The 16,781-nt window shown below is 39.7% G+C and overlaps 1 protein-coding gene and 1 non-coding gene across 8 annotated transcripts in view; one reads left to right on the forward strand and one right to left on the reverse strand.

The window, feature by feature from the left end:
• Nucleotides 1-3,263: 3,263 nt before the first annotated feature.
• The window catches only part of TCF12 (transcription factor 12), a 423,136-nt gene continuing 409,618 nt past the window's right edge, over nucleotides 3,264-16,781 (reverse strand). For all 7 annotated transcript variants that reach the window (XM_023228653.2, XM_023228652.2, XM_023228651.2 and 4 more), the window contains 2 exons: nucleotides 9,535-9,688; nucleotides 3,264-5,624 (listed from right to left, as the gene is read on the reverse strand). In XM_023228653.2, coding sequence (XP_023084421.1) covers nucleotides 9,546-9,688 — 143 coding nt within the window. In that variant the 3' untranslated portion in view covers nucleotides 3,264-5,624; nucleotides 9,535-9,545. The remainder of the gene's footprint in view (nucleotides 5,625-9,534; nucleotides 9,689-16,781) is intronic.
• LOC111553718 lies at nucleotides 13,468-13,572 on the forward strand. Its single transcript, XR_002735040.1, has one exon. It is a non-coding gene; the product is annotated as a small nucleolar RNA U13 (small nucleolar RNA).

Here is a 16,781-nt window from a genome sequence, read left to right on the forward strand (position 1 = left end):
CTGTAATCCCAGAACTCTGGGAGGCCAAGGCAGGAGGATCACTTGAGCCCAGGAGTTTGAGGTTACATCGAGCTAGGATCATACCACTGCACTTCAGCCTGGGTGACAGAGCAAGACCCTGTTTTCAGAACAAAACAATGTAATACTGAAAATAATGCAGACGAAAAACCAGTACAGCATAATAATGATTTACATAGGATTTACAGTGCATTAGGTACTATGAGTAATCTAGAGAAGATTTGAAGTATGTGGGGGGATGTGTGTAGATTGTATGCAAATATCGTGCCCTTTTATATAAAGTCCATGAGCATCCAGAGATTTTGCTATCCTTAGGGGATCGTGAAACCAGCCCCCAACAGACATGGAGAAATGAAGTTGCTAAACACAGTAACTTTAGGGGCTAGTATCCAGATTACACACCAGAGCAAAAGAAGATGGAGGAGGAATGGGATTCATTCTTCCAGATAATACATGTAGGTTTACTTGACTGTGGAATGCCAAAGGAGACGGAACTGCAATTTTTAGAAGACTCATTGGCCCAATGAGATCAGCTATTGTCTCAGTGACTTCAGAAGACCCTTTGGTTTTATTTTGCTCTTTTGTAGGAAGAAGATGAGGTGCTGTGGAAGCCATGAGGTGCACCTGAGGTCTCCTTTCAAAGATAACCTGTTGGGAAAGAGTGGTTAGCTGTCAGCTTCTGGCTGCAGCACTTTTGCTGCAGTGTTCAAACTGAGGTGAGGCCTCAGTCTCCTCAGGTAAATCCCAGTCAATGACCGACCAAAACAGGGACACTGATACTACTTTGCCATTCCTGCCCAACACAAGCCTCCTTCGTTGGCAATCTTTGTGCCAGAACACCCCCACTGGGCTGCTCAGGCCTTCTTCAGAACTGCAGGCAGCCTGAGGCTCTCCCTGCCTAACTCTCCTTCCTTACATGCCCTTCTTTTAATGTCAAACCTGCAGCATGGACTGAAGGCCATTCCTGTCTACTTTTGATAGCTTTTTCACAGGTACATCTCCTAATAAATCCTTTGCCCTTTTTTTTTTTTTGAGACAGAGTCTCGCTCTGTCGCCTGGGCTGGAGTGCAGTGGCCAGATCTCAGCTCACTGCAAGGCCCGCCTCCCGGGTTCACGCCATTCTCCTGCCTCAGCCTCCCAAGTAGCTGGGACTACAGGCACCTGCCACTTCACCTGGCTAGTTTTTTTTGTATTTTTTAGTAGACACGGGGTTTCACTGTGTTAGCCAGGATGGTCTCGATCTCCTGACCTCGTGATCCGCCCATCTCGGCCTCCCAAAGTGCTGGGATTACAGGCTTGAGCCACCGCGCCCGGCAATCCTTTGCCCTTCTAACTTCCTCTTGGCATCTGCTTCTTAAGAACCCAAACTGATACAGGTGTCCACCCACACAGTGTGACTGGGTAAAGGCTACTGGCTCACTTTTTTTTTTTTGAGACAGAGTTTTGCTCTTGTTCTCCTGGCTGTAGTGCAATGGCATGACCTCAGCTCACTGAAATCTCCACCTCCCGGGTTCAAGTGATTCTCCTGCCTCAGCCTCCCGAGAGGCTTGGATTACAGGCACCGGCCACCACGGCTGTTTTTGTTCTTTTAGTAGAGATGAGGTTTTACCATGTTGGCCAGGCTGGTCATGAACTCCTGACCTCAAGTGATCGGCCCTCCTTGGCCTCCCAAATTGTTGGCATTACAGGCGTGAGCCACCATGCCCGCCAGACTCACTCTTGAAATGTGAAGGTCTAGAAAAAAAAAAAAACCTCTTAAAATGTAGCCATGGGAGGGCACTGAAAAGAAATGCAGTATTTCATTGGATGGCTGCAAAAGAATGTAGACTCCTACAAAGATGGGTTGACATCTTCTGGGGGTTTATTTTACCATTTACCTCTGACAGCATGGCTGAAGAGGAATCATCCTGGGAGTTGGTTATAATATTATTTATTTAAAAATATTTATCATTTATTAAGTACTTATTATGTGACAAGAACCATAAGAGCTTTCCATACATCGTTTCATTCAATACTTACACAATTCTAATATGTTATCTCCATTTTTCAGATAAGAAAATGAAGTTAATCAGATGTTGAGCTCAGATCTGAATCGAGGACTATTTAATGCCAAATTCTGTAAAGTCACACACACACACACACACACACACACACACACACACACACACACACACAAAACGTGTTTAAATTTTGAGTTTCCAAGGAGAAAGAAAACATGAACTATAGGAGAGAAACATGAAATAAAACAAATATGGAAGAAAATGAAGACACTGAGTAGAACTGGCCTAGAAATCTAGAAGGAGAAAGTAAAGGCAGGGAGGTTTTGTAGGGAAAGTTGTAAGTGTCTTGATCTGTTACTGGTTATGTGTTCTTAGAGACATACAATCTGAGTCTCAGTTTTCACAGATCTATTAATGAGGTCGTTTACTAGATGGTCTCTATATTTCATTTCAGCTCTTAAGATTATACATTTTCTTCTTAGAGATTTCTATCATTTTGTATAAAATCAACTTAACAAGTTTAACAGTTTTCACTAAATCCCACAAGAAACAAAATGTTCTGTTAGGCACCCAATGTGAACAGTGGATTTCATAATTCACCAAGAGAAGCAATCTGCTAGCATACCAAGAGGATGTGACAATCACCATGGGTTTCGCATGCACAGGTCCTACAAAAAGTCATTCACTGTCAAAAAAAGTTTGTCCAGTTTGTTTGAAGTTCTTGCTTGGCATGAAGTCCTCATGGACAATCACTATGCTTTTTTTGTAGTTAAAAACTGGGATAAAAGCAAACTTTTAATCTTTTAACTTTTAAACAATAAATACCACCATTACCTTATTATGACACACTTTTTTTGTGAGAAAGGGTATGGGAAATGTGAAAAGTGCTTTGAAGAATAACTTAAAAAGCCTCATTTGAGTCTTTTTCCATCTTCTTCATTTTTCTCTACATCTACAAATGAGTAGATTTTCTATAGCTACTAATTGCTGTTTGGTCAAACTTTAGGAAAAGGGTAAAAGGCCACTATCAGTAGTGAGGGCAAGAGGAGAAAAGCACAAGCTGGAGAAGCTCTAGACCAGATTGCCAACTTAGCTCCACAACCCTGATTCTGTCCTGAAGGGTTTCCCAGATAATGCAAATAATGCAGTTAGGAAAAGCAGTGTGAGTGTTTCTGGGATGAATGAGATGGAGAAAAGAAAACAAAATACATTATTTGAGAAAGAGAAATGTAAAAAACTCACTAGTTTACTGTGTTAAAAAAAAGATGGCACATTTATTGCTACATAAATGTTATATACATATTGTGTTTTCTGTTACAGTGACAGAAAAAAATTTGAACTTCTTGCTGCTGGTTGAAAAGGTTTATCAGTAATACCTTGAATTTGACACAGGATACAAATCTGCAATAAACCAACAATGGAAACTGGAGAACAAGATGAGAAGCAATTCATCTCCAACAATTAGCTCTTACAATACTCCATAGGTACTACACGGTATGCTAGAATCCTACTATGGTCTTAAAATGCTATTGTAAATTTCTGATATTAATGAACAGGTTATGGTAAATAACCCTACATTTTTACTACCTAATATAATAAAATAAAGTAAGAAACTTTTTACTGAAAACTTTTTGATTTCAAAAATCTAGAAAGAGTAATATTTAGAATTCAAGAAATTTTCTTACAAGATTATTGTATAAAAGACTAGCTACAGTGAAAAATAAGCCAAATGTTTTTTCTTTCTATTTTATGAAGGAAAGCTTCTGGGCATACTGCAAAGTCTAATATAGCGAAAAAGACAACAAGCTCTGAAGAAAAAAAGGCCAGGCAGTGGCATATGTTCACTCACACATCATAAGCAACAACTTCTGTTTAGCTGATTAACACTGAAATGAAGAACAAGGCCACAGATAGAGTCTGATGTAACTGGAGAATATATGCAAATTAAAGTAACCAAAAAGTCCACTAAATTCACAAATGACTGACTTGTTAGGAATCATCCTGATTAGAGTACCAGAAGTTCTGTCCTGTTTTTGTTCTTTCAAATTAACAGAAATCTTTAAGCTACATAGTGATTTGGGTCCTTTCCTCTGTGTGCTGATTGCCACTGTTGATGTTGGCTATAAGGAATTATTAAGCCAAGATACCTCGTTTAGCATGTTTTTCTCTCCCAGGGTTGTTGTGGTGGAAGACAGGTTTCATGGAAGTTCAAAGTGATTATGTCTTTGAAAACAACTCCTAAGGATTAGAGACAGAGAGTGCCTTAATGAACAGTATTAAGATGGACTGACAAATACTGGTTTAATGCTAATCTGGCTCATCATTTTGGGACAGGGGCAGATGGTTTGCAGTTGATTAAATCACCCACTGAATTCTTCCCCATTGACCAGCCATCCAAATGACAGAGAAATAAAGGCTAGGATAAGGAAACACGGGTGACCATTGCTCTTGTATTCCATTAGGTAATTAGCCTCAGAGTGGTGTGTTCATTTATCACACTACCTGCCTTGGTGACTACTGGGTTTTGTTATGTTCACCATAATCACAGCCTGAAAAAATCGTCTTTGTGTTTTAAATGTATTTTGTGCTTACTTACAGCTAACACTTTACAAGTACTGTATGTAGTACTTACTGCTTGGAAAACAAAGCAATTTCTAAAAAGTAGATTCTTCCCTTGTAATTTACAATTTTGCTGTTACAAGCTTTCCTATGAGATCTAGAAGCTTGAAAAGTCTTGGTTATTATTAGAAATAAAGCAATGTTTATTTGGGGGAAAACCTAGAGAACAAAATTTCCCCTTTTAAAATCCTAGCTAGGCTATGGTCACAGATGGTCTCTGCTTACCACTGTAAGGTAAATGTGCAAAGCACACAGGGCTGCACGGAGGAGGCTGGACTGTGACCATAAACTATTCAGATTTAGAAATCAAATATAACACCCACAAAGAGAAAATAAAAATAAATCAAAAAATGAGAGCAAGAGAAATGCTATTCCAAGTGATATTTTTCCTATTTCACGGAAAACACTATTCATATGGCAAAAGGATAGGAGAGGGCAACAAAAGACTTTTCCCTTCCTTTTTAAGACACTAATAGGTATGCCAGGAATGCTAAGGGCCAATGGTTGTCACTGCTTTGTTCTCTGCACGTGAACCGCTTTAATGTATGCTGGCATCAGCTGAGTGTAGATCAGCTTTCCACATTAACTTTTTCCCTTTATATGTAGACCTTACAGTTTCATAACAATAAATAAAATTTGTAGTTACAATGCATTTGTCAATTCATTTTAGGCACAAGGCAACTTCCACAGTGAGTGGAGAGATCGAGACAGTCTCTGATTGTGCAGAAGCGACACACTGCTTGCAACAAAATGATTTGTTGCAAACATCTCATGGGCTGATGTTCTATCTGATGAGCTTCCTATCTTCACTTCTGATGGAAGTGTTGACCAGTTGCTTTGATCGTAGGATTACATTTGAGTTTCTTGCTTCAAGTGTTTTGTTTTTTCTTCTCCCTCCTGTCAGGTCTGTGTCTTCAGATAATCTGAGTTGTCCAAGTCCTTATGAGGAGAGGTCACCTTCTATCTAGCCTACTGATAACTCTGGAACTATGGCAGGGACAGCCAAGGGAGAGGACAATACCAGTTAGTACATAATTATTAAACATAAAACACCTTCCCCCTCCCACCAACAAAACAAGCTGGTATTCCTCATCTATATCCATGTCTGCACTAAATTTGTAGTCTGCTAAGTGACTTAATGAACTTCTTCCTTTTAAGGTATAATGAAATGGTTTCACTTGATGTGTATGGTAAGGTTTTTCGTTTGTTTGTTTTCAGACAGTGTCTTGCTGTATCACCCAGGCTGGAGTGCAGTGCCATGATCATGGTTCAATACAGCCTTAAACTCCTGGACTCAAGTGATCCTCCCACCTCAGTCTCTGAGTAGCTGGGACTACAGGTGTGCACCACCACACCCGATTATATGGTAAGATTTTTAAAGGAGATCATGTGATTACAGAACCACAAACTATAGGAGTATAAAACAGATACAGCAATGATGCAAACCTTCATTTTAACAACACTCAAGTTGGCAATAACTGAGCTCTGAGGTGCTACTCATTCATTCCTCAGTAGTGAGACAACAGTAAAGCCCTCAATTTGCTGCTGCCTCCACTCAACCACACTGTGTTAATAGTTTACATTTATTTCATCTGAACTGAGAGCACTTGAGGTCAGAGGCCACTTTGCATTCATTTTCATATTGGTCCCAGTTCCTGGCACATAGTAGGTCCTCAATAAATGTTTACTCAATATTTATTAACAACATTTTACTCTATTAGTACAAATTCTATACATACTTATGTTCCCAATATAATATATATAGTAACTCTGTAAATCTATTATATATATATGTATAATTATATAGATGTATATAATATACATCTGCCCTGTCTCGCTGCTTTTAATCTGCTATCCAATTCATGAAATCAGGTAACTATCTTTATGAAGTTAGCAACCTTAACTCTTCCTTTCTTTTACCCTAAATGAAATCTTCTGTGTGGTCTGGTTTGACCCTATATATGTAGTGGTGGTAGGAACTAAATCCCTCAGGAAAAGGTGAGTTACTAATATTTGTAGTTTTTCTATCAAATTCCAGACTTTCAGTTCAAAATGAGATAGCCACAAAACTGACCAAATGAAACATATATATGTGTAAATATATATATGTAAATATATAATATAAATACATATCTATTTAGTTAAAAATTAACTAAATTTTTAATAAAATAGTTTAAAATAGAATCATAACTTTTACTTCCTTATTAAACAATAACCACAGTATTGTTTAGGTATACAGTGATGCTCTTAGGGATGGAAAACTAAGATATTCAAAGCTACTTGGCCTATATAACATGATAGCAAATTTTTGTATGTTTATAACCAGTCAATCTGTGGTCATGTCTTAGCCATTTTGATTCTAGTAGCATTTTTCCTGCCGCCCTGTCTCTTGCTGCTTTTAATCTGCTATCCAATTCATGAAACCAGATAACTATCTTTATGAAATTAGCAACCTCAGCACATATTCTAAGATGACAAACACTAGCCTATATAACCTACGGAACAAAGTGCATTCACTACATGTCTCATATCTTGATGCCTTTTTAAACTTAAACGAATTCTTGATCCTTTTTTGATAGGTGGGAATGCCCAAAGTTTAATTTTAACCTAAGTGAGAAAATTTCCACATTATAAAGAGATAAGGGTAGAGCTATGAAAGCAGTATGAAATACAGAAGTAGTAAAAGCACAGGAAGTAAACAGAAGGAAACGAGAGATGAGAATGAGAAGACAAAGTTGAAGGAGTAAGAGAGAGACTGGGAAGAAAACAAGAGGAAATGGGTAGAACTAGAGCAAGACAAGAAAAATAAGACATAGGCTCCAAGAGAAGTGTTAGGGCAGAATGACTAGTGCTCTTTTTCAAAGCTTGGTGGTTATCTGGGACCTGAGCTTAAGAAGTTACCTCTCCCATCACTCTTCTTTGAAATAATCTATCAATTTAGAAAGTCTCTTTTGCACTGATAAATAGTGGCATGGTTTTATTTTAAAACTTCAAAGTTAATTTTTTAGCTGGGCTCAGTGGCTCAAGCCTGTAATCCCAGCACTTTGGGAAGCCGAGGCGGGCGGATCGTTGAGGTCAGGAGTTTGAGACCAGGCTGGGCAATCTGGTGAAACCCTGTCTCTACTAAAAATACAAAAAAATTAGCTGGGTGTGGTGGTGTATGTCTGTAATCCCAGCTACTCAGGAGGCTGAGGTGGAAGAATTGCTCAAACCCAGGAGGTGAGAGTTGCAGTGAGCGGAGATGATCACGCCATTGCACTCCAGCTCAGGTGACAGAGTGAAACTCCATCTCAAAACAAACAAACAACAACAAAACCAACAACAACAAAAATCCCAAACAAAAAAACTTCAAGGTTTATTTTCGGAACAAAAATATTTATTGTTTCATAGTAGTCTATATTTTCTGCAGAGTATGAAACAATGATTTAGGTTTTAGAGGATCTGTAAACTAGCTCTTGCCTAAAGTCTCTGACATGTACAATCTCTTAGACTGCTGGCTACTTTTTGTGGGGGAGGTAGTTTGAGGTTTTCTCCAGTGTGCTAATGTTACAGTTATAATTGACTTATGAAATAACTGCCTTAACTCTTCCTTTCTTTTACCCTAAATGAAATCTTCTGTGTGGTCTGGTTTGACCCTGTATGTGGTCTCATTTGACCCTCTATATATATTGGTGGTAGGAACTAAATCCCTCAGGAAAAGGTGAGTTAGTAATATTTGTAGATTATCTATCAAGCATTCTATCAAATTCCAGACTTTCAGTTCAAAATTAGAGACCAAATGAAAAACTGACCAAATGAAACTGCACTTGATATTTTTTTCTGTTCCACACCCCACACTCATCTGCCTTTACTTACTACTTTTAATCTGTTGATAAAATTGGGGAAAAAACTACATACTGCTGAAGGCAGGTTATAAAAGTGAAGTTACCAGCCGGGTGAGGCGGCTCACACCTGTAATCCTAGCTCTTTGGGAGGCTGAAGAGCATGGATCACCTGAGGTCAGGAGTTCGAGACCAGCCTGGCCAACATGGTGAAACCTCATCTCTACTAAAAATACAAAAATTAGCCGGGCATGGTGGTGCACACCTGTAATCCCAGCTAGTCTACTTGGGACGCTGAGGCAGGAGAATAGCTGGAATCTGGGAGGCAGAGGCTGCAATGAGCCAAGATTGTGCCACTGCACTCTAGCCTGGGCGACAAAGCAAGACTCCGTCTTGAGGGGAAAAAAAAAAAAATCACAAGGAACTGAATTGTGTTTAGTCCATGAAGAGGAAGATATAAAGAATAGTCCTTGAACAAGTAAAATTCCACCAGAGAGAAGGGCATTCTGGCTCTACCATATATAATAACTTCAAATTCATTAACAGATTCTAGAAGGTCTTAACTGATGTGCTTGCAAGTGGGGAGGAAGCATCATATCATAAACTTGCATTATTGATCCAAATAGAAGTAATAACTTTTTTATATATAAAGGCTTCATGACAAAGAGCTAGATAATTAGCAGAAAACTGGTTGATGATATAGTCAACCATTTCTGAATAAAGAAATGAAGAACATGAGTGGTAACAAGAGCGTTTTCTGATGGCTGAGTCACTTTATTATTTCTTCTTGGATCAGGAAGATACTCATGTAAGAGAGTAAACATGACGATTCAGAACAAAAGAACCAAAGTCACAAGGTACTGTCACACTTTGAAGAAAATGGTAATTTGGTATAAAACGACACTGGCTGTTTAAGTCTGATAATGTAACAGAAAGACAAACTGTTGTATTTCAAATTACATGTGACCTTTACAATGGCCACTGCTCACTATAGAATTCTGTTCAAAGATTCTAACCCAGTTTAAGATGAGTCTTAAGGTTATTTCCTTGTTGTTTCTTTTCAAGCCCGTACTTACCTGGCTGATGTTTACATATGACCCATAGGGTTGGTAGTTTCACTAAGCCCAGGATGGGTTCCTGGCAGTGTGGTTGGCGGCTCTGCCGATACGGCAGAAACTTTTTCTTCTTCCCTTCTCTTAAGGCAGGCTGCTTTGGGGTTAAGGTTCCTCTCTAAAACAGGAGGAAAGAATTTTTATCACTATGGTTTGAAGTTATAAATTAGGTCTCAAGCTGAACAAATTGCTGTTATTTTCTTTCTATGGGGATTACCAACCTCTGTGTAACTTCGTTCCCATACTAAGTATCATCACATAGAAGAAACAACGTGCTTACACAAAACCTCAGCATTGAACTGAGCCTCCAGATTTATACTTCTAAGTGACCATTTTGTGTTTTCTTTATTTTTTTGCTCATGATTTAGTCTTCTAGGGTTTGATTGGATTTAAATCAAAATGCTACTCTTCACTCAAACATTTTGGCAAATGCTCTTGTTATTAGGCTACCGAGTCTCTTCAATGTCCTGCTAAGACACGGTACACTGAATTGACATGAATGCCGACATCTTGTACTTAGAGAGAGACATCTGTGCTTTATCTAAAAGTTACCAGTTCAGAAAAGGATAAAGTAAGAGATATCCTCAGTTATTCCTCTAAAGCAGTGATTCCCAACGTTTCTGGCACCAGGAACTGGTTTCGTGAAAGACAATTTTTCCATGAATTGGGTACGGGGGGAAGGGAGCGGGATGGTTTCACAATGACGTAAGCACATTACATTTACTGTGCACTGTATTTCTATTATTATTACATTGTAATATAAAATGAAATAATTATACAAGTCACCATAATATAGAGTCAGTGGCAGCCCTGAGCCTGTTTTCCTGAAATGAGATGGCCCCAGCTGGGGGTAATGGGACAGAAGGACAGATCATCAGGCATTAAACTCTCATAAGGAGCAGGCAACCTAGATCCCAGATACCTTGCATATGCAGTTCACAATAGGGTTCACGCTCCTATGAGAATCTAATGCTGCTGCTCATCTGACAGGAGGTGGAGATGCAAATGATGGAGAGTGTCTGTAAATACAGATGAAGCTTCTGCTCACCTCCTGCTGTGCAGCCAGTCCAGTTCCTAACAAGCCACTGGTACTGGTCCGGGGCCCAGGGGTTGGGGACCCCTCTTCTATAGGAAATGTGCCAATTCAAGGGAGAGGGATAGATAGCTGGTGCACATGTTACTTTTCTACTTTGATATATATGTGAAACGAGATGACTGAGTTGGTCTTTCTATTGCTGGAGGTGTTATTAAAAGGGTGGTAAAAACCTCTGCTGCTTCTTATAAAAGATAACAAAGAAGACCGCATGGGATCTGTGACATGGGCATTTTCAAAAGAGGTTAAAGAATAAGCTGAGAGGTACAAGGATCACTTGAGCCCAAGAGTTGTCAAGGGTGCAGTGACTGCGCCACTGCACTCCAGCCTGGATGACAGAGGGAGACACTGTCTCAAAAAAAAAAAAAAAAAAAAAAAAAAGAAAAATATGAAATAGGGTGCTATTGTGAGAAATAAAGGGAAAGAAAATCCATCAGATCAAAGACCCACCTGATCAAAATCTACTTACACACTACTATTCCTGTTGGATTTTTTAAAAAATGAGTTTTAAGCCCAAGATATCCATAGCTTCTGATATAGCTTTTTATTTGATTATTTGATTATAACATACAGTATAGGTTAAAAGTTGCTCCACATATTTTTATAAATGGATTAAAATGCTCTAATGAATATAATATAAAGGGATCATTTGTAATTAGTATGGAATGAAAATAGTACTTTTTAGAAGGTATAATATTTTATGTGAGATTTTCTTGAAATGAGGGCATAGCCGATGTATCATTATTACAGCTCTCCTTTTTCCATGTCCCCACCCCACCCCCGACCATTTTTTCAGAGATAGGGTCTCACTACGTTGCCCAGGCTTGCCTTCAACTCTTGGGCTGAAAGGATCTTCCCACCTCAGCCTGTCAAAAAGCTGGGACTACCAGCAAATGCCACTGTGCCAGCTTTCTCTTTAAAGTAAGGTAAAAGTGAATTTGAATGTATATATTTCAATCAACATTTATAGCTCACATTGAAGTTTTTAAAAAGTAAACAAAACTTCATTACAGTAAACTTAGCTGACTCCTGACTACCAGTGATGCATATTAATAAAATTTCATTTTAGAGTTCTAATGTTCTAAGCCCTTGTATTTACGGAAAGACATAGAGCCTATACAACTATAAGAAGGATGAATGAATGAAGACAGAAAGATATACTCTTAGTTAATGTTTCAGGATAACTAGTAGGGGAAAATACCATGTTCATCATTATGTAAAAAACCTTAAGAGCTACTTTCTTAATAAGTAGTTGTGCACCTCTAACAAATAAGAGTTTGTCCTTCATCAGTTTGTTTTTTATAAGAGACTATGGGCCGGGTGCGGTGGCTCATGCCTGTAATCCCAGCACTTTGGGAGGCCAAAACAGGCGGATCACCTGAGGTCAGGAGTTTGAGACCAGCCTGCATGGTCTCTACTAAAAACACAAAAAATTAGCCGGGCATGGTGGCAACTGCCTATAATCTCAGCTACTCGGGAGGCTGAGGCAGGAGAATCACTTGAACTAGGGAGACGGAGGCTGCAGTGAGCCGAGATCGCGCCATTGCACTCCAGCCTGGGTGACAAGAAGAGCGAAACTCTGTCTCCAAAAAAAATAAATAAATAAAAGAGAGACTGTGGAGGTTAAAGTCTCATATAACGACCCAAGAGACTGAGAAGAGGGTATAAATTAGTATGTAAAACTTAAAGAGGAGAATGTGAGATGTGAAAATTTTCCAACTGAAAAAAGGCTCACATTTCTCTTTATAATGGAAAATTGCTCTTAGCTAACAGTGACTCTATCACACCAGCATCTAGGAGACATGATGAGAAATGCTGAGAAGGACCAGCACCAAAAACTCAGTAAATTAGGCAAGATTTTCCAGATTCCTAGAGTCGGACAGACAAAGAACACTTCTGGCAGGAAGAACAATACTATGGCAGACTCTAGGAAATGTGAAGTAAATAAACAACTTTGATTCAAAAAAAGCTAAGGCTACTCTTCCATACCTCTTGGTGTGAGACAGAAGATCACGGCAAACGTGTGTTAAGCAGCCAGAAAGATCTGGTACTTCTCATGACCTGCAGGGCATGAGAAATATGTCTTCCAAAATTTCAATTAGGGGAATTCAATCTATTGACTTCTTATGTAGCTGAGGACTTGATTCTCTTATAACATTAACTTTGCAACATGTTTATAGCAAAACTTTTGGCTCACTAGTCACTTCTGACATTATTATGACTAGGAAAATATTTATGTTATTACGACTACATGGAGATAGCTGCCGAGGTAAGAATTTTACAGTAGCCTGGGCAAGATAGTGAGACCCTGTTTCTACAAAAATTTAAAAATTAGCCAGGCGTGCTGGTACCCGCCTGTAGTCCCAGCTACTTAGGGGGTTGAGGTAGGAGCATCACTTGAGTCTGGGAGGTTGAGACTACAGTGAGTCATGATTGTGCCACTGCACTCTAGCCTGGGCAAGACAGCAAAACCCCGAGGAAGAAAGAAAAGGAAAGGAAAGAAAAGAAAATACAAGACAAGAAAAGAAAAAAAAGGAAAGGAAAGGAGAAAGAAAAAAAAAAGGAAGGAAGGAAGACACAAGGAAAGAATGAAAAAGAAAGAAACAAAGGCAGAAAGAAAGCATAAGACAAAAAGAAAGGAGAGAAAGAAAAAGAAAAAGAAAAAAGGAGGAAAGAAAGAACAAAAAGAAAGAAAAGAAAAAAAGAAAGAGAGAGAGATGGAGGGAGGGAGGGGGAGGGTCAGAGAGAGAGACAGGGAGACAGAGGGAGGGAGGGAGAGGGAAGGAGGGAGGGGGAAAGATTTGATCCTTTTGTAGTTCGTGAGCATGATGATCGGGTGTTCACGAGTGTGTGTGAGATGTGCCACCCTCTCAAATTTGTTATGACCTCAGCACATTGCCCATCTGACCTTAACTTGGAAAAAAAAAAAAAGAAAGAAAAACTTTTTTTTACAGTAATTGCTCCCTTGCTCATATAACTGTTTATTTTTCCTATAGTTAGTTACTTGTTTTTTCACTTGTTAGTAATGCAAATTCCATCTCACCAACCCCACCAGTGAATGCTCCAAGAGATCTAACAAATGCCTATCAATATATTTTCCTAATCTTGAACACATCGTATTATCAATTAATTCTATTTTCTTTCCTTGGAAACCTTTCTTCTGCCGCTAATTATATTCAATTTTCAATGGATTAGTTGCTCTCCAGGCCCAGTAGCTCTTTGTCTTTTTGCTGTTTTTCTATGTTAAATCCTTTGTTTCCTGGATTCTATAGCATTTGTCTTTGTTGATTATACACTTATTTGGCTAAAGTATATGTTCCAGATGCTTTCTGAAAAAATATACACGAGCCAGGTGTGGTGGCTAATGCCTGCAGTTTCAGCTACCTGGAAGGCTGAGGTGGGAGGACCGTTTGTGCCAGGAGTTTGAGACCACCCTGGGCAACACAGTGAGACCCTGTTTCTATTTTTTAAAAGAATGTACGAGGAAGGTACATTTTTAAATGATTTGCATATCTGAAATATCTTTTTTTTTTTCTTCTTTGGGATAGGTTCTCACTCTGCTGCCCAAACTGGAGTGTGGTCCTACAATCATAGCTCACTGCAGCCTCAATCTTCTAGGGCTCGAGTGATCCTCCCATCTCAGCCTCCCAAGTAGCTGGTACTACAGATGTTAGCCACCATGCCCAGCTAATTTTTAAAAATTTTTAAGAGATGGGGCCTAATTATGTTGCTCAGGCTGGTCTCAAGCCATCTCCTAGGCTCAAGTGATCCTCCTGCCTTGGCCTCCCATGTGCTGGGATTATAGGCATAAGCCACTGTGCCCAGCCAACTCAATTTTTTTTTTTTTTTTTTTTTGAGACGAAGTCTCGCTCTGTCACCAGGCTGGAGTGCAGTGGCACAATCTTGGTTCATTGCAACCTCTGCCTCCTGGGTTCAAGCGATTCTCCTGCCTCAGCCTCCCTAGTAGCTGGGACTTCTTGTGTGCACCAGCACACCCAGCTAATTTTTATATTTTTAGTAGAGTCGGGGTTTCACCATGTTGCCAAGGATGGTCTCGATCTCTTGACCTCGTGATCTGACCGCCTCAGCCTCCCAAAGTGCTGGGATTACAGGTGTGGGCCACTGCACCCGGCTGCCAACTTAATTTTTATTTAGAGACAGGGTGGACTTGGCACTGTCACCCAGGCTGGAGTGTAGCAGCAGCATGACCATAGCTTGCTTCAGCCTCAAATTCCTGGGCTCAAGTGGTTCTCCTGACTCAACATCCCACGTAGCCGGGACTACAGGCACACACCCAGCTTATGTGGAATAGTTTCATTCTATTTTCACCTTTGATTGCCTGGCAACGTATAGAATTCTAGGTTGAAACCGGCCGGGTGTAGTGGCTCACGTAAGTGATCTCAGCACTTTGAGAGGCTGAGGTAGGCGGATCACCTGAGGTCAGGAGTTTCAGACCAGTCTGGTCAACATGTGAAACCGTGTCTCTACTAAAAATATAAAAATTAACTGGGCATGATAGTATGTGCCTGTAATCCCAGCTATGGAGGAGGCAGAGAATGCAATGAGCCAAGGTCACATCACTGCACTCTAGCCTGGGTGACAGGGCGAGACTCTGTCTCAAAAAAAAAAAAAAAAAGAAAGAAAGAATTCTAGGTTGAAATTATTTGCCTCAGAAATTTGAAGGTACTGCTCCACTATCTCCTGGAATCCAGTACTACTGTCCAGAACGCTGATGATATTTTGATTCTTGTTTCTTTATCTGTAAGCTATTTACATTTTATCTCCAGAAGCTTTAGAATATTGTTTTTACCCTAATGCCCTGAAATTTCATGATTATGTATTTTAACTTCAGGGCATTTAAGAAATCGATGTGTTTAGCACAAGATTAGATCTTACCACTCTTGAGACATGGATTCTTTGGTACTTAGAAACAAATAAGTAAGTACCACTATTTCATCGACTTTCTATCCTACATGCAGCTTTTGCTATTTCATCTGCTATGGTCTCCTCTCTCATCTGTCATTGTGGGTTAAAATAAATGTCATTTTTATTTATTTTAGTGGGGATGTAGGAAAGACTGCAGTATTATCACTGCATATGCTAAGTCTACCACATTTAACCATCTCATTGCACCAGAATCCCCTGGGGGTAAGGTTTGGAAATGTTTGAGAAAAGAAAAGCTTCAGGTGCTTCTGGAACCAGATTTCAAAACCACTGTCCTAGACCACTGTTGACCATTTATCTTCAAACTCCCTTGGAGAAAAGGAAACTGAAAATCTAATAGTTCTCTTATCACTAAGTCATCAAAAGAACAGTAAGCTGACTGAGCTGACCTCTGAAAGAGCTTGAGAGGAGGAAATGTTTAACCACTGAGTCCTGAGTAATGCCGACAGTACAAACTTGAAGGTCATTTGTTTTATCTGCTAGGGAATAAAAATGGCAAAGGTACAAATAACGTAGTCAGGAAAATGGAAAAGCTTAAATTGGCAGTGGGGACTTAGGGTTTGACAGGTGGGGCAACAAGGCACAAAAAATGCTCTGGCACAATCTGAGGCTTAGAAGAGAAGCCACTCTTCTCCCTCTTCTCTGGGATGAACTGCTAGACCTGGGTCAGCTTGCCTCCTGGTAAAACTACTTATCCAGGGATTGTGACAGGTTGGGTCACAATCAGATACAGTCTTGAAGCATCATCCCAAACCAGAAGGGAAGCCAGAGTGTAGAGGATGCCCAAATAGATCATGTAAACAAAAGCTGTTTTTATATAAAGTGGTGGATCAGGGACTGCGAAGGAGGGTCCCTGTAGGGATGAAGAGGCTCTCAAAAGTGATCAAGTCACCAAAATAACTCAAAACTATAGATAAATCAAGGAAAAGACAGTGGCTATACAAAACTTTGAAGGTGTTGCCAAAGACAAGGCACAGGTATTGTGGCCTGTATGAAGGGTTCTAAACCCTGTATGACAGCCACCATAGTGTCCTTCAAGGAGCCTGAGCCCAGGCATGGTGGCTCAAGCCTATAGATGCTTGAGGCCAGGATTTCAAGACCAGCCTGGGCAACAATGAGACCATCTCTACATACATACATACATACATACATACATACATACATACATACATAC

This window comes from Piliocolobus tephrosceles, chromosome 6, assembly GCF_002776525.5.
Source record: "Piliocolobus tephrosceles isolate RC106 chromosome 6, ASM277652v3, whole genome shotgun sequence".
NCBI classification, from domain to species: domain Eukaryota; kingdom Metazoa; phylum Chordata; class Mammalia; order Primates; family Cercopithecidae; genus Piliocolobus; species Piliocolobus tephrosceles.